The sequence below is a fragment of the Carya illinoinensis genome, chromosome 11, assembly GCF_018687715.1.
Source record: "Carya illinoinensis cultivar Pawnee chromosome 11, C.illinoinensisPawnee_v1, whole genome shotgun sequence".
Classification (NCBI taxonomy): domain Eukaryota; kingdom Viridiplantae; phylum Streptophyta; class Magnoliopsida; order Fagales; family Juglandaceae; genus Carya; species Carya illinoinensis.
In genome coordinates, this window is record NC_056762.1 from 37,984,404 (window position 1) to 38,007,465 (window position 23,062).

At 34.2% G+C, this 23,062-nt stretch overlaps 2 protein-coding genes across 2 annotated transcripts; both read left to right on the forward strand.

Moving 5' to 3' along the window:
* The first annotated feature begins 2,739 nt into the window (after nt 1-2,739).
* On the forward strand, nt 2,740-4,585 carry LOC122281944 (geraniol 8-hydroxylase-like). The gene is made up of 2 exons (XM_043093827.1): nt 2,740-3,767; nt 3,855-4,585. Exons 1-2 carry the CDS (start codon nt 2,874-2,876, stop codon nt 3,975-3,977), a joined length of 1,017 nt encoding a protein of 338 aa, XP_042949761.1. The 5' UTR covers nt 2,740-2,873; the 3' UTR covers nt 3,978-4,585.
* Nucleotides 4,046-4,483, forward strand: LOC122282469 (cytochrome P450 76C4-like). The gene has a single exon (XM_043094420.1). The coding sequence runs from the start codon at nt 4,046-4,048 to the stop codon at nt 4,481-4,483; it is 438 nt and encodes a 145-aa protein (XP_042950354.1).
* Nucleotides 4,586-23,062: the final 18,477 nt, after the last annotated feature.

Here is a 23,062-nt window from a genome sequence, read left to right on the forward strand (position 1 = left end):
AACATTCAAACCAAGAGAGAATTTATGCAACAAACTCCTAGCACAGACAAAAGCAATCACATAATTGAAAGCATGACGTTCTGTTCTCTTAACATTGTTTTCATCTTTATTTCTTCATCAGCCGACAATCAGTTTGGGGTTATGATACCAGCACCTTCACCCGCATGGACGTCATGGCCATTTGCCTTGCCCCTGGTCCCCCGCCTTTGCCCCTAATTGTGCGTCCATGCAGAATGGGCAAGCGGGTTTTTTAGCCCACCGTCCTATTTCCACTTATCTAAACTACAAAATATACAAGTTCAAGCCCAAATATCGAGATCCATAGAAAATGTACATTAAGAAAATAATACAAATTTAAATATACAAAATTGTAAACGGGAAACCCATAACAAAGGCCGTGGGTACATCTTGGAGAAGAGGCCCAGGAGGACGAAGATAAAGAAAGATAGGGAGGGGCTGTGGCAGAGAGTTGAAAGAAAAACTAAGAGCATCTCCATTTAGTTTTTCAAAGCATCATATTTTTTATAATTTAGAATTTATTTTAAAGTTTTGATTAAAATATCCTCCACATTCAGATTCTTATTTTAAGAAAAATATTTAGGGACTAAACAGTAAGTCTCCATATTTGAAAACTTACTATTCATTCTCTAAATCATTTTTATCAATATTTTATTCTAATATATCAAATAAATAATTTTTCAATCATCTATATTTTCTTTCATATTCATATTTATTATAGTTTTAAATAATAATTTTAAAAATAATTTAATTAATTACGAAAATCTAAAAAAATTAATATTTTAAAAATATTCTCATATTCACAAAAATATAATTTAAATTTTTGTTTAAAATGTTCACTAGAGTAATAATTCAAAAAATAAGAAAAAATATTGAGTAGTTAAATTTGTAAATAGAAGTGAAAGAAAAAAGTAATAAAAAAGAATAGAAAAATATTATTTAATAGAATAGAGATAGGGATGAGGAATGAGATGTAGGAGGTTTTTTAAAGATGAATAAAATTTAAGAAAAAATTTGAGGAAATATGATTTTGAGTTAAATTATAGGAATGAAAATAAGAAATAGGATGAGAATGCTCTAAGGAGAGGGATTAGGGTTTTTAAGTTAGAAATGATATTTATAATTTTAAAATATGTAAATTCTGCACATCTCGTTTAAAAAAGTGGATAAATTTTAAACTTTTATAAATTTTTTTTAATCATAAATTTTACTTTTTAAAAAAAAAAATACGTGAAATTTACACATATCTAACATTACATATTATAAAACTATATAATATATCTAGGAAGGTGGAAACTAAACAAGTGGGCATTCCGCACGCAACCCATTCGATTGGGGAGAAAAAATAATGCAGTTCGTGCATCCCACCTTTCAAAAAGTTGTTAATTATAATGCAGTTCGTGCATCCCACCTTCCAATTTATAATTATATTTAACATTATTATTTCATAACATTATTATTTTATAATAAGGTGATTTGTGCAAATTTATGAAATAATAATGTTAAATATAATTATAAATTATGTAAATATCATATAATTATTTTAAAAAATAATAAATTTTATTATTAAAAAATTAATTTTTTTATGTATATTTTATATTTATTTTTATTTTTTTAAAAATAACTGTTTGGCATTATCCATTCACTACTGTAATTATAATTTCTCTTCACGAAATATCTACTCGCAGGATGGGCGGATCTCGTTGCCAGGACTGGTCACTGACTCACTCGGATTAAATTGGGGTGGGGGCCCAAGCACGGTTGATGTACTAAGCTAGGGCCTACTCAGAGTGGAGGTAGCCACTCTAAGTTGGATGGCGGCCAATCCATCCAAACTAGTGGTTAATTCAAGCCTTCACTCGCATATATATTGTTCTATGCAATGATAGACCAAGCTGCACAATAGGATAAGAATAATATTAACCACAAGATTCAACCTTCCAGGGGATCTTACTTCTCTTCTCTATCTCGACTCTATTGCTAGAACTATTGCCTAGAGGTTAAAAAGCCTTTCCGAGAAGCATTGCCCTTGAAGCCTAGCCAAGAGTCTACCAGGAAGTTAACGCCCCCTCAAGTAGTAAATTCCTTACATTTTATCTCTCGTCTTTCATTACATAATGTTACGTCACCTTCATTTATGTCTCATTTTCTTCGACCCTGACATCACACCTTGTCATCCCTCGTTTCTACGTCCGTCTCCTTTTTTCCTATTTTATCCTCTAGAGATAGGCCTTTAACGGGATGGGTCGTGAGAATCTGTTTGTACTTGTGACAAAAATTTTCATAGTAATTATTATTTTAAAATTTAAAAAAATTGAATTATTTATAATATTTTATGTAAAAATTTAACAAAACTATAATAATGAGATGAGATAAGATAAGATAAAATATTTTTATTGTCTAATTAATTCAAACCATAATAAAAATGTGTAAATTAGAAAACTCGTGTAAATTAGAAAATTATTTTGTCTATATCATTTCCAAACTTCACTTGGAAAACTTCTCCGCGTAAAAAAGAAAGGAAAAATATAGTTACAAGCACAATTATGCACTAATCTGTGTACCAATGTGATGTGATTGGTCAAAAAGTAGATTTTATTGAAAACAGTGTTAATTTAAATTTTAAGTATGAATGAATCAGTATTGGTACACAGATTAGTACGCGACTGTGCTTGTATATAGCAAAACTCAAAAAGAAATCTCTAGCGAGGAAAACGAGAAGTACTGCAGCAAGAATTTTATATAGAGCTAACCTGTACCGATCATTGCACGAATTCCTTTTATATAGAGGACTTGTTGATGCATTAGCTGCAAACTACGGACTAAAATATTGCCTAGTTCAAAGGCCGAATACAATGGAGACCTTGACTACTTGTTTTCTTTTCTCGTTGGTCTGCTTGATATGCAGCCAGGCCCTTCTTCACCTCAGAAGCTGGCTTTTCAACAAGAGAAAGCTTCCTCCCGGCCCAACTGGATTTCCCATAATCGGGAACCTCCTTGCAATCGGTGATACGCCGCACGAGTCCTTAGCCAAGTTGGCCAAGAAGCACGGCCCCCTCATGACCGTACGACTCGGGTTCGTCACAACGGTGGTTGCTTCTTCAGCAGAAATGGCGAGGGAAATCCTCCAGAAGAATGACCAAGCATTTCTAGGGAGAGCCATGCCAGATGCTGTAGCCGCAGAGGCTAACTTCGAGCTGTCAATGGTATGGCTACAGGGGGATACAAAGTGGATAAAGCTTAGAAAAATTTGTAATAGCCAGATGTTCACAACACACAGACTTGAGGCGCTGCAAGGCCTGCGACACCAAATGATGGACACTTTGGTCCTGAAAGTGGTTGAAGCCAGTGAAACTGGGGAAGCCATTAATATTGGGAGGTTAGTGTTTGGAACCACGTTTAGTTTGTTGTCCAACACCATGTTCTCGGTGGACTTAATTGATAAAAAATCAAATAGTATTCAAGAACTAAAGGAGCATGTTGGGACGATATTGGAACTTCTGGGGAAGCCTAATGTTTCAGACTTTTTCCCTTTGCTAAAGCCATTCGATCTACAAGGCATCAGGCGGACTATTAAGGTATCTTACGATCGATTGCATACGTTGCTTGATGAGGTGATTGATCGACGTTTGAAATGCAGAACCTCTGCATCACCGAGGTGTAACGACTTTTTGGATGTCCTCCTTGACCATGGCGAAGAGCATGGCCCTCAGGAATTTAACCGCGAGGATATCAAGATTTTGCTAACGGTGATCTCTCTCTCTCTCTCTCTCTCTCTGGAATCCATATTTCTTTCATTTACATCGATCATCACGTACAGTTTATATATTTATCAGGACATGTTCATTGGAGGAACTGGTGCTACTACCACTATGGTGGAATGGGCAATGGCTGAGCTGCTTCGCGATCCAGGAATAATGGCCAAGGCAAACAAGAACTTGCTAAAACGTTCGAATTAGGACGTCGAACCATTCAAGAGAAAGAAATCTTACGACTTCCTTATCTACAATCAGTCTTGAAAGAAACGATGCGGCTTCATCCAACAGCACCTTTGCTGCTGACTCATCGTGCTTTGATCGATGTACAAGTTTGTGGATACACCATTCCAAAGCACACGCCGGTGCTCGTGAATGCATGGGCAACAGCTCGAGACCCCATGTATTGGGACAAGCCAAGAGAGTTTAGACCAGAGAGGTTCATCGCTGGCGACTCTGCAGAAGTGGATTTCAGAGGCACAAACTTGTCGTTCATCCCGTTTGGTTCTGGGCGGCGGATTTGCCCAGGTTTGGCTCTTGGGGTACGAATGCTTAGCTTGTTGCTCGCTTCTCTGATTCATCTCTTCGATTGGAAGCTCCCTGATGGAATGGCTTCTGAGGAGATTGACATGGGAGCCAAATTTGGAATCGCAAGGAAGAACCCGCTGGTTGTCATTCCCCACTTGGTTGTGGCCAAAGCTAATGGGTAATTATTTCAAAAACTATGGAGTAATTCTTTGTACTCTTTGCGCGATGAATACATGAAAATGATTATGCGTAGCAGAATTCAATAAGATAAAATGTTTGAGTGAGTTTTGTGTATTTATTGAGATCAAACGTGTATGAAGTAGATTGAGATATATTTTAACTTTTTATGAAAAATTAAAAGATTATTATTAATCGGTGTCAATTTGATCATCCGATTTAAATTTCTCTTACCATATTAATTAGACACAGAAAACCCAGTTGATCCCTAGTGATCAGAATGTTTGGGTTAACATTGACGTTCTAATGACCCATGATGTTTGCGTCCCAGGTTCAATTGGAGTCTTCAAGAAATAATTTGGAGAGAATGCCAGAGCATTGATAGTCTGTCGTATTGAAATGTGACTTTTTGATAATTTCTTTTTTCTCTCCACTAAGGTTTAATGATTATTGATTCAAAAACTAATATCTTAACTTTATTGGATGTGTTTTTGACGTCCAATGGTAAAAAATTAATAGAGTTCTGCTATATATAAATAAAATCGCGTACTAATCTGTATATTAATATTGATTCTTTTATATTTAAAATTTAAATTAATACTATTTTTAATAAAATTTATTTTTTAATCAATTATATTAAATTAGTATACATATTAATAGGCAGACGTGCTTATAACTAAATTTTTTCAAACTAATAAGGCCGGGATGTACTGAAAATCTGTGGACAGAATTTGCATATCTAAATTGAAATTTAAAGTTCCACATAAAAAAATTGGGTCGTGATTTTTTTCATTATGCTTGTGTTATTTTCAACACCAAATGAAAAGACAATTTTTCGATATAAAAAATCTCTCAACATATTCACAAAAAGAAAGTGAGACCGGATATATATACAATTAAAGGTAAAACTTGAAGTGCCATCAGGATGCTATAATACGATCAAAATAGTTTTTTGCCATTCAACTTGATAAATGCAGCGGCACAATAATCAATCAAACGAGTAAAAGTTGCTGCTAGTTATTCAGTTATATACTTGGGTTGGATAAATCCACCTTCTCCAAAAACATAAATCCACATTCTCCTTATTACCAGATGAGGACTAGAAAATGTCAAAAACAATACTTGAAGTGTATCAACCAGAAACTGATTGAAAATTTATAACATCTCAATTTTGAGCAACATCACTAAATAACACTTTGCTAAAGTCTACAAAGTCAATTTAATTGCATAAATTTTCTTCTTTACACGGTGAACACCATACAATTTACATACATAGTTTTGGTCCAAATCATGTGCATTTCAAAAGAACCATGCAAAACCCATTTAATCCATACACCGTACTTTACATAAAATTTATCCAAACCAAACAAACATTATTACAAATGTCAGAATCCAGTATGAACACAAAAACTTTCGCTTTTGCCTTTTCAAATTCTTCGCTATCTCTCACACTTTATCTTCACTTTTTTAAACGGCATACTTGCACTGTAATACATCATTCTACGTAATATTTGTCGTCTTATTCTCATGGGCACGAAAATTTTCCTCTAGCAAATGAAGTATATCGACCCATACAAAAAATTCACACTTCGCTTCTCCCTACACACAATATTAATTCCCAATTAATATGATAAAATACACCCCCAAGCAGCAAATCATCATGCAAAACAAAACAAAGCATCAAATTGATTTACCGTATTATAGTTTAGGTAAGTGAAAAATCTCCTTCCAGAATTTTTCAACGTGTGGAATGTTTTTAGTGGTGTTTTCAAACCACACCAATAAGTTAGAAATTCCATGACAAAATTATTAAGTAAAGATGATGATTGAGATGGTGACGTGACTGGTTCTGAAAAACCAAAGAAAACTTGTGCTTGTGAGAAGTTAAAACTTGGGTTCTGTAGAAATAAATAAAATTGATGAAATAGGAAAAGAATACCCATGTTACCAAGCATGTCAAGAATATAATGGAGTCAGTTGACACACATGGAAGCATTAGCCACCAAATGTTCTAATTATCAAAGATCTAAGGTGGAATTGCAACAAATAGTCAATATGTATTAAAAACAAAACCGTTCACCCAACTGCATATGGATGTTTCCAAATCAGAGGTGTACCATACATCTGGGGAAAAAGACCATAGGAAATTGATGACAGAGTTCTAATTCAATACAAAATAGTTCAACATCCTATTCTAGGGCTGCAACAATTGTGAAAATTGCTTGAAATAATCTCAAAAAAATACTGAGTTCACAGAAGCCGCCAAAAAAAAAAATTCAAACACATAAATATAACGAGCTCCAATAAAGGAAAGCGTAATAGGACTATCTCTATTGGAAGAGCATCTTATAATGGGACAGGAAGCTGGATATGATGAGAAAAGAGTCATTGCTTTCCTGTTGTTGTAAATGGGAGGAGATTGGAATGGAGAAATGGGGTATGAAATGCTTTTGTACACAGTAGGGGGGATAGCATCTTAATTAAATGTTTCTTAATTAGTTGGAAATAAACTTCAAATTGACAACCCCCGGCTGCCTATACAAGGACTAGTACTAATATATTATAGTGCCAGCAACAGCTTTGCACTAATTTGGAAGTGAAACTAGATTTGCAGAACTTACATTCCTTACTTGAAACTTATCTCCTTTATATGGTAACAGTGAAAGCAATATTAAACATAAGCTATCATACAATCAAACCCTAGATTTGCATATAACATAACCCTAGAACTTCATACATAGAAAGCATTTTATTTGATACCTTTCTTAGCTCATGGCTGTAGATCTCTTCAGCAGAAAGAATGGAGGGGGTGCTGGGTAGATGGAGGGTCGATAGCTACAGAGGTGCTTGGTGGAGTAAATATTGGGGGAGAGAATGCGAGGGTGAGGGGTGAGGGGAGAGTGGGACTGGGCTGAGAGTGCACACAAAACGATGAGGAAGTGCTGGTGGGGGGAGAGTGCAGACACGATACAGACATAGGGTTGGGGGGGAGGCTCGAGCTCTGTTCAGCGAAATCAAATAGGTTAATGAAATAAAAATGAAGAGAATGTGCAGCTGGGAGTATTTCGTCATTTACAATGTGCCACGTAGGTTGTGTTTTCGGGTGTTTCCAAATATAAGCTGCTCCCAATATTTATTCATATCGTTATGATATAGTCTATGTATTGCGTTACTATACTGTTCATTTCTTACATTTGGATTTCATCGCTAGATCATTATGTTTTTCTAAAAAAAAAAACACATACAAATTTAATAGCTGTAACTATTTTAAAAATTTAAAATAAAATAAAATAACTAGCAGTCAAATCTAGAGACACACTAGCATTTTCTTAGGGTCTATTTTGTTAGAAAAGAATAGCAAACTGAGATTGAAAATTGCAATCTGAGACGATTGTTAATCTGTCTCTTAAATAAATATTGCCTCCCACTTACAAATTGAATTCTGCAAAAGAGAATTTGACAATTATATTTTCAATATACAACATTGTTTATACAATGTGCAGATTGTAAATTTTAAACATTAATTTTAGAATGAATAGATGCAACATTTCATTTGAATTTAAACAAAATGGTTTATGTCAAAAAATGTGTAAAAATAATTGTCATTGACAGTTATTAACAACTATCAAAAAATTGAATAAACACGTCACTTCGTTTGAATTAAAATAATTTTGTCACTTGCGACGATATTCAATGCGTCACGCGCGCCTGTTGATCAGTGCTTTGTATTGGGTGATATTATTATTGTGTGTTTACCCTTATATTTTATTTTATAGATTATAAAACTCATTTATTTATAAATCACTAAAAGTTTACTTGTCTTTCCAATGTGCAACTATAAAAAAATCATATTGGATGAAAACTTTAAAAGAAGTCAAAGTTAAATTGGAGGGCTCATGGATGTAAATATCACTTAATGAATAAATAAATGATGATATTTAAAAATTAAAAAAAAAAAAAAAAGCATGTACCTCATCTGACCTTACCTATTAATCTTAACTCCATGGTTAGCCCCAAGAAGAGACAGTCAGAAATGTAATTTAGGAATAGTCAAATATAATCTTAAATGACATTTAAAAAATAACTTTCTACCCATTGAGATATGAATGTTCAAACTATCGTAAAATTAAGGCATTCATTTTTTTTTTTTATAATATTACTTGTGCCAACAAATTATCGTATAACTCTATGGACATGTGAAATTGATTAATTTCGAGTTTTGAATCCGGATGTTAAAAGAAATAACTATCCTAATTGAACTAATTGATACTTATTCAATAAATAAAAGCTATAAATATCTTGAATAATCCAAAGAGCGAAATCTAAAATTTATGTAACTTAACAAGTACAAAAAAATAAAAAATAAAAATAAAAACCCAAATTCGATTATATAAAAAAAAATCAATTTTAAGAAAAGAAAAGTAGATAATTATAAAAGAGTAATATTTTATTAGTAAAGAGATCACATAAAAATAAACACATCAATTGATGTGATTTGAAATAATGTAAAGTTTTTTTTATTATATACATAGATTTTATTTATCATACGAATTCATATTAATAATTTATGAATTTATGTTTATATAATTTTTTATAATTGTATTATTTATAATTATGAAGTAATAATTTACAAATATTCTAATTTAGATATTACGTGTAAATTAAGCATTAATGATGTAATCAATGTAGTACGGAGCATTCCTCTTACAACTTGCTTGGGGCATAGACGAGTCTAGAGGGGGCACCATGGAGCGTCAATAATGATATACAATAGACTACGGCCACCGAGATCTTCTTTGGATTCTCTTAAATATTTAAAAAAATATATATAACATTATTAAAAAAAACATTTTATTAATCATTAAAATAAAATAAAAACTGTTAAATCCAGAATACCTAACATTTCCCTTAATTCACATTAAAAAATGGTACCATTAATCCTACATGGTCCCAACCATAATTAATGTTACTATTTATGGCCCCAAGACTTCTTACCTTCCTGCATTAATGATTGCATTAATGCTACCATTGATTAAAGAGCACCTTTAACACATGTTGCCATGTATGTGTATACAATCTCATCTCTCATTTTGTTATGATATTTTGCTTCTTGTATTATGTATAGGAATATCAGCAGTAGTCTGGTTCTGTATTTCTATGTTATTTTCACTAGGAACAATGGATTAACATGCATTTGCCTAACCTGGATTTTAATCCAAGCTTCCCTCCTAAATAAAAACAGGCCCAAAACATTTTTTTTTGGTAAAGAAACCTCTAATTAGATTTTGGGACAAATCCATCACCAAGCTCAATTCCCCATCTCATGACGGCTAATGGGTCGTGGCCCACTAACGCCCATATAAGAACCTTCCAGAAGGAGGAGCGTGGGAACTTGGAACTAGAGACTAGAGTAGAGGATAACAACCCACATATAACAAGTTTTTGAGAATGTAAAATATACTCAGTATCTATTTTTTTATTATATTTTTATAATTATATGATGTGATATTAAATGATAAATTTATAAATAAAATATAATAAATAATCTCTAATTATTTAATACCATATCATAAAAAAAATAAAAAAATAGGAAGTAACATTAATATAGAACTTAAGGTGCGGTGCTTAAAGATCGAATAGCAGTTAATCTATCTTTAATCTTATCTCAATATGTCATCTAATTAAAAATTTATGATTACATACGTAGTTTTATTCATATAACCTATTGATATAAAATGAGAGTATTCCACTTGTTAAGTGCTCTAAATAAAATGAAGAAAAATATTTTAATTATAAAAACTTTTTATAAAAAAATTTATAAATTAATATAATTTAATGTTATATATTTGAAATCATCTCAATTTATAATTATCTTTTCATAAAATTTCTTTTATATATACAACACTTCCCAAAAAAGGAACTTAGAAAGGAAGTTCATGTGCAATAAATAATTGGAAAAGTTAGTTGTGTTATAAAACTATCGAAAGGAGAGAGAGAGAGAGAGAGAGATAGAACTCAGAGAAGTTATGAAACTTATGAATTTCTTAAAGAATTCAACGATATATATAGGCGTACAAAGGGAACTATGCACATCAAGTGATCGAACAACCATTGGAGTACTCAGGGGATGAGCTTTGTCCATGTAAAAGTGTTTCAAGACTTTCTCTGTATAATTTGATTGATGAATGAGAATTCCATTTGGCAAATGCTCGAGCTGTTCGATCACTTGATGTGCAGAAGGATCCATTTCGTCCTTGTGAAGACAATGAAGAAATTCTTGGTTCTGAAATACCTTATCTCAGTGCAATTGGAGCCCTGATGTATCTTGCAAATTGCACTCGGCCTGATATTGCATTTTCAGTTAATTTACTTGCAAGATATAGTTCCGCACCAATTCGAAGACATTGGAATGGCATTAAACATATCCTTCGATACCTTCGAGGTACGGTTGATATGGGATTATTTTATCAATATGGTTCAAGTCCACAATTAGTTGGATATGCAGATGCAGGTTATCTTTCAGATCCACACAGAGGTAGATCTCAGACTGGATATGTATTTACTTATGGAAATTCTGCTATATCATGGAGATCTATCAAACAAACACTATCTGCTACATCTTCAAATCACTCAGAGATCATTGCAATTCATGAAACAAGTCGAGAATGCATTTGGCTAAGATCAATGATCCAACATATTCAAGAAAAGTGTGGTCTTCCAGTGATTAATGATAGTCCAACAACTTTATACGAAGATAATGCTGCTTGTATTGCTCAAATTAGAGGAGGATATATCAAAGGTGATAGAACCAAACATATTTCACCTAAATTCTTTTATACTCATGAACTTCAAGAAAAAGGTGAAATTAAAGTCAAGCAGATACGATCAAGCGATAATCTGGCAGATTTATTCACAAAAGCATTACCAACTGCAACATTTAAGAAGATTGTGTAGAACATTGGAATGCGGAGACTTGAAGACCTTTTATCATGCACTTTTCAGGGGGAGTAACGTCTTGAAGACTTATGCTGATTGTACTCTTTTTCCTTCGCTAAGGTTTTATCCCACTGGGTTTTCCTTCGCAAGGTTTTAATGAGGCAATCTTAAAGCATTTTACGGTACACATGAATATTGTACTCTTTTTCCTTCGCCATTGATTTTTTCCCACAGGGTTTTTCCTTGGCAAGGTTTTAACGAGGCATATTCATTATATGTGGTCATCCAAAGGGGGAGTGTTGTAAAATAACATTGTAAAATTGTATGACCACCTTGAGCTAGCCGTCAAATGCACAGTGCATAGTGCCAGCATAGTACTGCATAGTAACTGGCATAGTAAATGACCGACATCGCACAGTGTGCATAGTGCTAGCATAGTACTGCATAGTAACTGGCATAGTAAATGGCCGACATCGCACAGTGCGCATAGTGCCAGCATAGTACTGCATAGTAACCGGCATAGTAAATGGCCGACATCGCACAGTGCATAGTGCCAGCATAGTACTGCATAGTAAATATGCACAGTGTCAGCATAGTACTGCATAGTAACTTGCATAGTTCCCTTTGTACGCCTATATATATCGTTGAATTCTTTAAGAAATTCATAAGTTTCATAACTTCTCTGAGTTCTATCTCTCTCTCTCTCTCTCCTTTCGATAGTTTTATAACACGTTATCAGCACGAGAGTTCTGACGATCTTGAAGCTAATAGTCCTCTACTTCAAGTAAGTCTTTCAATATATTTTTTTATAGTTTTCAAAATGAATATGAAATATTAAACATACTTATGTTCTTGATTTATATATGTAGAAAATGTCAAATCTTACAAAATTGGAATTCGTTGCTCTTGACATTTCTGGGAAAAATTATTTATCTTGGATCCTTGATGCTGAGATCCATCTGGATGCAATGAACCTGGGAGATACAATTAAAGAAGGAAATCAAGGGTCCCTGCAGGACCGTGCTAAGGCAATGATTTTCCTTCGGCACCATCTTCATGAAGAATTAAAAACTGAGTATCTAACGGTGAAAAATCCACTTATTTTGTGGAATGATTTAAGGGAGAGATATGAACACCAGAAAACTGTGATCCTCCCAAAAGCTCGTCATGATTGGATGCACCTGAGGTTGCAAGACTTCAAAAGTGTTAGTGAGTATAACTCTGCACTCTTTAAAATTAGCTCGCTATTGAAATTATGTGGTGAAAAAGTCACTGATGATGACTTGTTAGAGAAGACATATACTACTTTTCATGCCTCGAATGTGCTCCTGCAGCAGCAGTATCGAGAGCGAAAGTTCAAGAAATATTCTGAACTTATATCTTGTCTTCTATTAGCTGAGCAAAATAATGAGCTTTTATTAAGAAATCATCAGTCACGTCCTACTGGTTCTATATCATTCCCTGAAGTGAATGGTACTAGATTTACATCATTCCCAGAAGCGAATGGTGCATCTTTTCAAAGAAAAAGAGGGCGTGGACGTGGTAAGAAAAACTATAGAAGTGGAGGTCCTAGAAGTGACCACACTAAAAGGGAAAATAATAGATATACACCGTACCACCAGAAGTGGTTCAACTCAGAAAAGGGCAAAGGTCCTCAAAATAAATTTGTAAAGAAATATGAAGATGAATGCCATAGATGTGGTATGACTGGACATTGGTCTCGTACCTGTCGTACAGCTAAACACTTGGTTGACTTATACCAATCTTCCATAAAAGAAAAAACAAAGAAATTTGAAACAAATTTTGCTGAACCATCATATGCTTTAAATTCTATAGATGGAGAAGATATTACAAGTCTTGATGTTTCTGATTTCTTTGAGGATTCTAGTGGTAGAGTTGATCATGGAAGTGTTCCTTTTTAATTAATGTATTTCCTTTATATTATTGTAAAATATTTTTATTCTGTAATGTTTTTTTTTTAGTAATGAAAGTTTTATATATTTTGTAGAATCATGAGTCTTATTGATGAACTTTCTATCTCCGAGATGAATAATAAAGATGTATGTCTGGCTGACAGTGCTACAACTCACACAATTCTTAAGGATAAAAAATATTTTCAAAATCTAACATTGAGTAAAGCCTATGTTCATACCATCTCCGGTTCATCGAATCTAATTGAAGGCTCCGGAAGAGCTTATATTGTGTTGCCTAATGGCACCAAATTTTGCATTGATGATGCTCTATTTTCTTCACAATCCAGAAGAAATTTATTAAGTTTTAAAGATATACGTCGTAATGGTTGTCATATTGAAACCATTAACGAAGACGATAAAGAGCATCTTCTCATTACTAAAATAATTTCGAGCCAGAAGCTCGTATTAGAAAAACTGTCTGCCCTCTCATCTGGATTGTATTATACAAAAATGAGAACAATTGAATCACATGTTGTAATGCACCAGAAGTGCATTGATCCCAAAATATTTATGACTTGGCATGATCGCCTTGGACATCCGGGATCAATAATGATGAGACGAATAATTGATAATTCGTATGGGCATCCCCTAAAGAATCAGAAGATTATCTTACCCAATGAATATCCATGCTCTGCATGTTCTCAAGGTAAATTGATTATCAAACCATCTATCTCAAAGGTTGGTTTTGAATCTCCATCGTTTTTACAAAGGATTCATGGAGATATATGTGGGCCTATTCAACCATCAAGTGGACCGTTCAGATATTTTATGGTTTTAATTGATGCATCAAGTCGATGGTCACATGTTTGTTTACTTTCCACTAGAAATGCTGCATTTGCTAAACTTCTTGCACAAATAATTAAGCTACGAGCACAATTCCCTGACTATCGAATTAAAACTATTCGATTGGATAATGCAGGAGAATTTATATCTCAAGCTTTTGATAATTATTGCATGTCAATAGGAATAGATGTTGAACATCCAGTTGCCCACACACATACTCAAAATGGTTTAGCTGAATCATTGATTAAAAGGCTTCAGCTAATCGCTAGACCTTTACTCATGAAATCAAATCTTCCTATTTCTGCTTGGGGACATGCTATAATTCATGCAGCATCATTAATTCGAGTTAGACCATCAGCATATCACAAATATTCACCATTACAGCTTGCATTTGGTCAGCAACCAAATATTTCTCATCTTCGTACTTTTGGATGTACTGTATATGTTCCAATTGCACCTCCACAACGTACAAAGATGGGCCCTCAACGTAGACTTGGGATATATGTTGGGTTTGATTCTCCATCTATTATCAGATATCTTGAGCCTCTTACAGGGGATATGTTTAAGGCACGTTTTGAGGATTGTCATTTTGACGAATCCATTTTTCCAACAATGGGTAATGAGAAGTCGGTGCCTGAAGCACGACAAACATTGTGTAATGAGAAGTCGGTGCCTGAAGCACGACAAGAAATTACTTGGGAAAATAAAGCTCTTTCCCAATTTGATCCTCGTACAAAAGAATGTAATCTAGAGGTTCAAAAGATTATTCATTTGCAAAGTGTTGCAAACCAATTACCGGATGCATTTACTGACACTAAAGGTGTGGTAAAATCATATATTCCTGCTGTTAATATTCCAGCAAGGATTGCAGTCCCTGAAGGACAAGTTGCCAAAATAGCAATAGGCGAGTCTAAGATACGCCTGAAGCGTGGACGGCCTATTGGTGCTAAGGACAAAATTCCTCGAAAGAGGAAAATACAAAATGAATTTGGTACTCCTGAAGAGTCCATACCATCACAGGCCATAAGAGTAATTGATGCTCATGAAGAGAGTAAATCTCCTGAGAAAGAACCTCCTGAAGAGGTATTTCATGAAATGTCTTCCCTTGAAGAGGGACAGGTACCTGAAAATAACGAGATCTCGATACATTTCATGAATACAGGAGAAATTTTGAATAGAAATAAAACTGTTGTCGACAACATATTCTCATATAAAATGGCTCTTGACATTACCAGAAGTAATGAAGAAATTGAGCCAAGAACTGTCGAAGAATGTCGACGTAGAGATGACTGGCCAAAATGGAAATCAGCTATTGAAGCTGAATTAAACTCGCTAGCAAAGCGAGAGGTCTTTGGACCAATTATACAAACACCAAAGGGTGTAATACCCGTTGGATATAAATGGGTATTTATACGTAAACGTAATGAAAGTAATGAAATTGTGCGATATAAAGCACGACTTGTTGCACAAGGTTTCCTGCAGAAACCGGGGATTGATTATGAGGAAACATACTCTCCTGTTATGGATGCAATCACATTCAGATATTTGATTAGTTTGGCAGTTATAAAAAGATTGGATATGCAGTTGATGGATGTGGTCACCGCATATTTATATGGATCATTAGATCATGACATATATATGAAAATCCCTGAAGGATATAAAATGCCTGAAGCTTCTAATCTGAGTACATTCAGAAGTATGTATTCTATTAAGCTTCAAAGATCTTTATATGGGTTAAAACAATCCGGACGCATGTGGTATAAACGCCTTAGCGAATATCTATTGAAAGAAGGATTTGAGAATAATCCAATATGCCCATGTGTTTTTATTAAGAAATCAAACTCCGGATTTGTTATTATTGCGGTTTATGTTGATGATCTAAATCTTGTTGGAACTCCTGAAGAGATCAGAAGAACTGCTACATATTTAAAGAATGAATTTGAAATGAAAGATCTTGGCAAAACGAAATTTTGTCTCGGCCTGCAGCTCGAGCATTTGCCAAATGGAATTCTCATTCATCAATCAAATTATACAGAGAAAGTCTTGAAACACTTTTACATGGACAAAGCTCATCCCCTGAGTACTCCAATGGTTGTTCGATCACTTGATGTGCAGAAGGATCCATTTCGTCCTTGTGAAGACAATGAAGAAATTCTTGGTTCTGAAATACCTTATCTCAGTGCAATTGGAGCCCTGATGTATCTTGCAAATTGCACTCGGCCTGATATTGCATTTTCAGTTAATTTACTTGCAAGATATAGTTCCGCACCAACTCGAAGACATTGGAATGGCATTAAACATATCCTTCGATACCTTCGAGGTACGGTTGATATGGGATTATTTTATCAATATGGTTCAAGTCCACAATTAGTTGGATATGCAGATGCAGGTTATCTTTCAGATCCACACAGAGGTAGATCTCAGACTGGATATGTATTTACTTATGGAAATTCTGCTATATCATGGAGATCTATCAAACAAATACTATCTGCTACATCTTCAAATCACTCAGAGATCATTGCAATTCATGAAACAAGTCGAGAATGCATTTGGCTAAGATCAATGATCCAACATATTCAAGAAAAGTGTGGTCTTCCAGTGATTAATGATAGTCCAACAACTTTATACGAAGATAATGCTGCTTGTATTGCTCAAATTAGAGGAGGATATATCAAAGGTGATAGAACCAAACATATTTCACCTAAATTCTTTTATACTCATGAACTTCAAGAAAAAGGTGAAATTAAAGTCAAGCAGATACGATCAAGCGATAATCTGGCAGATTTATTCACAAAAGCATTACCAACTGCAACATTTAAGAAGATTGTGCAGAACATTGGAATGCGGAGACTTGAAGACCTTTTATCATGCACTTTTCAGGGGGAGTAACGTCTTGAAGACTTATGCTGATTGTACTCTTTTTCCTTCGCTAAGGTTTTATCCCACTGGGTTTTCCTTCGCAAGGTTTTAATGAGGCAATCTTAAAGCATTTTACGGTACACATGAATATTGTACTCTTTTTCCTTCGCCATTGATTTTTTCCCACAGGGTTTTTCCTTGGCAAGGTTTTAACGAGGCATATTCATTATATGTGGTCATCCAAAGGGGGAGTGTTGTAAAATAACATTGTAAAATTGTATGACCACCTTGAGCTAGCCGTCAAATGCACAGTGCATAGTGCCAGCATAGTACTGCATAGTAACTGGCATAGTAAATGACCGACATCGCACAGTGTGCATAGTGCTAGCATAGTACTGCATAGTAACTGGCATAGTAAATGGCCGACATCGCACAGTGCGCATAGTGCCAGCATAGTAACCGGCATAGTAAATGGCCGACATCGCACAGTGCATAGTGCCAGCATAGTACTGCATAGTAAATATGCACAGTGTCAGCATAGTACTGCATAGTAACTTGCATAGTTCCCTTTGTACGCCTATATATATCGTTGAATTCTTTAAGAAATTCATAAGTTTCATAACTTCTCTGAGTTCTATCTCTCTCTCTCTCCTTTCGCATAGTGCCAGCATAGTACTGCATAGTAACTGGCATAGTAAATGACCGACATCGCACAGTGTGCATAGTGTTAGCATAGTACTGCATAGTAACTGGCATAGTAAATGGCCGACATCGCACAGTGCGCATAGTGCCAGCATAGTACTGCATAGTAACCGGCATAGTAAATGGCCGACATCGCACAGTGCATAGTGCCAGCATAGTACTGCATAGTAAATATGCACAGTGTCAGCATAGTACTGCATAGTAACTTGCATAGTTCCCTTTGTACGCCTATATATATCGTTGAATTCTTTAAGAAATTCATAAGTTTCATAACTTCTCTGAGTTCTATCTCTCTCTCTCTCTCTCTCTCTCCTTTCGATAGTTTTAATAACACGTAGTTTTATTTCTATTCAAAATTTCTCCTGTATTCATGAAATGTATCGAGATCTCGTTATTTTCAGGTACCTGTCCCTCTTCAAGGGAAGACATTTCATGAAATACCTCTTCAGGAGGTTCTTTCTCAGGAGATTTACTCTCTTCATGAGCATCAATTACTCTTATGGCCTGTGATGGTATGGACTCTTCAGGAGTACCAAATTCATTTTGTATTTTCCTCTTTCGAGGAATTTTGTCCTTAGCACCAATAGGCCGTCCACGCTTCAGGCGTATCTTAGACTCGCCTATTGCTATTTTGGCAACTTGTCCTTCAGGGACTGCAATCCTTGCTGGAATATTAACAGCAGGAATATATGATTTTACCACACCTTTAGTGTCAGTAAATGCATCCGGTAATTGGTTTGCAACACTTTGCAAATGAATAATCTTTTGAACCTCTAGATTACATTCTTTTGTACGAGGATCAAATTGGGAAAGAGCTTTATTTTCCCAAGTAATTTCTTGTCGTGCTTCAGGCACCGACTTCTCATTACACAATGTTTGTCGTGCTTCAGGCACCGACTTCTCATTACCCATTGTTGGAAAAATGGATTCGTCAAAATGACAATCCTCAAAACGTGCCTTAAACATATCCTGTGACGCCCCCAAATTCCGTTTGGGATCGGACGGACATTTGAAGCGTCGAGACATGCAACACAAGGTTACCTGCCCCCGTTCATGACATATAAGATGCAATAATCCTAACATGCATCTAACATTATGCAATATTCGCAGCGGATAATTTTTTTCTTTAGCAATACTATGCACCAAACTGAAAATATCTCAATACTTAAAACATACTTCATACATAAAGATCCATTGAATAACTAAGATCTCAGCACTATTCCAAAATAGTTATGATCCAAAAGTACTGGAGATGCAACTCCATCGTACAAGTAGTAATTTAACTACTATATTAACATTAACGACGCACCGTCGTTCAGTCGACTGTGTCTAGTTGGTCAGCTTCTGATCCTCCTTCAGGTCCTGTAACAAGATCTACCATTCGGGGGGAATGGTAGTTGGGACTACCACAGTGAGATTTGATTACAAATCTCAGCAAGTTAACAAAAAACTTCCATACAGACTAATGATACATGTATGACAGTAAAAGCATAAATCCATAATCAAATTCATAAGTAATTAAATCATAACTTAGTGTACAACATAGCATAATTGACATAGCTTAAATTGAATCATGAACTAAACTTAACTTGACATGAACTTGATCTGAAACTTGACTTAGCATGAACTTACTCTGAAACTTGAATTAACATGAAAAATACATACTCCACAGTTGTTGTGGCCCCATGTATTCTACGTGTAAATACATACTCCACAGTTGTTGTGGCCCCATGTATTCTACACGAACTTGACTTAACATGAAAAATACATACTCCACAGTTGTTGTGGCCCCATGTATTTTATGTGTAAATACATACTCCACAGTTGTTGTGGCCCCATGTATTCTACACAAACTTGACTTAACATTAAAAATACATACTCCACAGTTGTTGTGGCCCCATGTATTCTACACAAACTTGACTTAACATGAAAAATACATACTCCACAGTTGTTGTGGCCCCATGTATTCTATGTGTAAATACATACTCCACAGTTGTTGTGGCCCCATGTATTCTACACATCATAATGTACTCAAGATGAAACGTGACTGGAATATGAAAGGACTGAAGCCCTGACGTAACATAACGTGACTTGAACATAATTTGAAATACATAACCAACTTGAGATAGTAACATTTCGTAACATGGCATAACATATAACAAACAACATATTTAGCATGACATATTTGTAATGTATAGTAATACATGACAGAATATATTGTGTAACAGATAAAATTTGATGACAGAATAAATTTTGTATAATAGACAATTACATGATAACTTGGCATGGCATGACATATATGATAACATACATACATACACTGTAATTCTTTTACTTAGTACACATACACAGTAGACTGCTAGTAAGTTAAAAGCTAACTTACCTCGATCTCCGCGTTTCTTATAAAACTTCAAGTGCGATTACGAGGAACTGTAATTAGTGATTCTAAAAGTTAGAACTAAATCACTAATAATTTGAAATATGGAAAATACTAACTTAAAGAGTAAAATTTTCATTTTACTCTCTAAATGTGGGAAAATGACCGTTTTACCCATAACTTAAGGATTTTGCATACTAACTCCAAAAGTTTCCAAAATTTACATTCCTCATGTAAATTTTGTCCTAAACTTAAATATCAACTCAGAAAAATTTAAAACAAAACACAACTATGAAGAACACATTATGGTTGAAACATCCATAGGCCATTTCCCTTTATTTTTGTTGCAATTCCTTCCAACTTCAAAACTCATGCTTAAACCAAAATTTTGCAACAAACATCTTCCAATCCTAAGTTTAAAACTATACTTAAAACATCCATTTAGAAAAAGCTAATAATCAACACCAAACTTTTTTTTTTGTAAAAAGATCCAAGCACTTGAATCACAAGTTTTGACCTTAAATCAAAACATCTCCAAAAATTTCAAAAATCAAATCTTACTTCTAACATATTCATAATATCATCCTAATATCAACCATGCTTTAAATTATCAAACTAAAGTCACCAAAATCAAAAAATAACATTTAGAGTTTTTGGTTTTACACTTAGTCCAAAAACAGGAACTTTTTCCTCAACTAGTTTTGATAAATCTCTTGATCTATGACTTATAAATATATGATCTTCAAACCAAACCATTACATGGTTTAAAAAGATGTCCTAAAACATATACAAGCTTCTAATTCAAGATCACATGGTTAGAAATTAACCAAAACATAAATTTAGCCAAGAATATCCACACTTTGGCTTATCTGAATATCTCTTTGCATAAAATTTCATATCTTTGAAACTAACATCAAATATTTTCAAAATAATAATATAACATGTATATAAGATGTTTAGGATCCTCCAATAAAATTATCAAAGTCATTAGAATAGGTTTAGACCACCAAAAAGTTAAACTTTCTCAAAACAGAAACTGTTTTTCCTCTTCCAGTTTCTAAGTTTCTAAATCTAAGAAAATCTTTCATCAAAACCTTTAATCATGCAAAAATCCTCAACCAATAGTCATATATACATGTTAACAATACTTCATAAAAATTTCGGACCAATATCTATCCATTAGCTTGGTCAAAAACTCCAAACTATAATATACTCTCCAGATTCACGCCCAGAATGACCTTTCTATGGTTAAAAATACTTTTGACCGACCAAATGACCATGGAATGATACGAAAAATATATCTACGGAAACTAGACTCAAAGAGGAACAACTTATATGAAGGAGACTTTATGATAAAACACTTACAAAAGCTTCGAAATGGGTGTGCAAAAGAACTCCTAAAATCTGTACGAGAGAGAGTGTTTGGTATTCTTTCAATGGAAAGCATAAATGAAGTAATTTCGTGGGGAGGGATGGCTGGAGATATTTGTGGATAAGATATGGAAGAGATGAGGCTGGACTTGAGAGTTGAGTGTAGTTTTCTCCTACCTAAAAAAAATCTATAAATGATTATCTTACAATATTCTATCCAATAATATCTAAAAAAAACATCAACTTAAGATATTTTTATCTAATAATATCTATCAACTCAAAATATTTTTACCCAATAATATTCATGAAATTTACCTCAAGATATTTCTTTTTATCCAATAATATCTACAGTTTTGAACATACGTTTTGTCCGAAAATATGAAAAAATGTTATTGCGCCATAAGACTTTAAATAATCCTCCGAGTCTAATGGCACAAACCATAGTACATTTTGACACTTCTAACCATCTCAAATAATTAAAATCGCATTTCTAGCACCATAGTGAGTGATAACACTAACTATGTTGACAGGCTAAAATTTATGCGATTAGTCGATTCGTGTAAACTTACAGAGTTTTCACGAGGTTCCTAAAGTCAATAGAAATTCCTTAATTGAATTTCTAGCGGGCTGTTACAATCTCCCCTCCTAAAAAAAAGATTTCGTCCTCGAAATCGAATTAAATAAGAAGTAGCAATTTAATGAGGAGGTGTTGCTTACCAACCTATTGTCTATCCCGTATATATATATATATATATATATATATATATATATATATATATATATATATATATGCCTTTGAGATTATGTCATTCCTTAACTCTCTTACTTTAATCAACAATTAGATTATACTTCTTTGCACAAGGTTGGCCAAGTTGTAACGACATACTCTCCAAACCTAAAACTTTAAGTAATTAATCTTCCGAAACTCTTCTTTAGAAAAGCATAGGTGATATACTTTAAATGTTCTTGTAAATACCATAGTTAGTAAAGAATTCATCAAAATTAAACCGTTAACCTCTCTCTTTTTAACAAAATCGGTGGCACTCTGTTTTAGACCAGACAACTCTGATCCGCGTGATTTTTATAGGTCTTCTGTAGTTGTCAGGCGCCGCATAGCTACGACACTACTTTGTTCTTCTGTAATTGTCAGGCACCGCAGCTATGATACTACATTGCTCTTGTCTCTTGTAGAGAAATGATTCACGAGAGGTGATTCGTCATAATTTTCTCTATAAAAGAATTATTCAGTTCATCTTCTTTCTCATCTCATCTTCTTCACTTTTCTGAAATTAATCTGCATTCTTACTCTGCAATCTCTTTCTGCTTACTCACTTTGCAATGGCTCAGCAATCTTCTCATTGCCAAAACATGAGGTATTCTGCACCTCGTTCCCCAGTTGTTTCTGCTTCTTCCATAGGTGCTATTATGCAATCAAATAATGATCTGACTAATAAGTCAGAAAATGAACTTATCTACGAGCTTGTGAGTCTCGGTACTCGATACTCATCAGCCATTGTCGCATATTCTCAGCGACTGCAATCAAGGACTGGTGGGGTTGACAAACTCCATGAGAGTATTTCTCT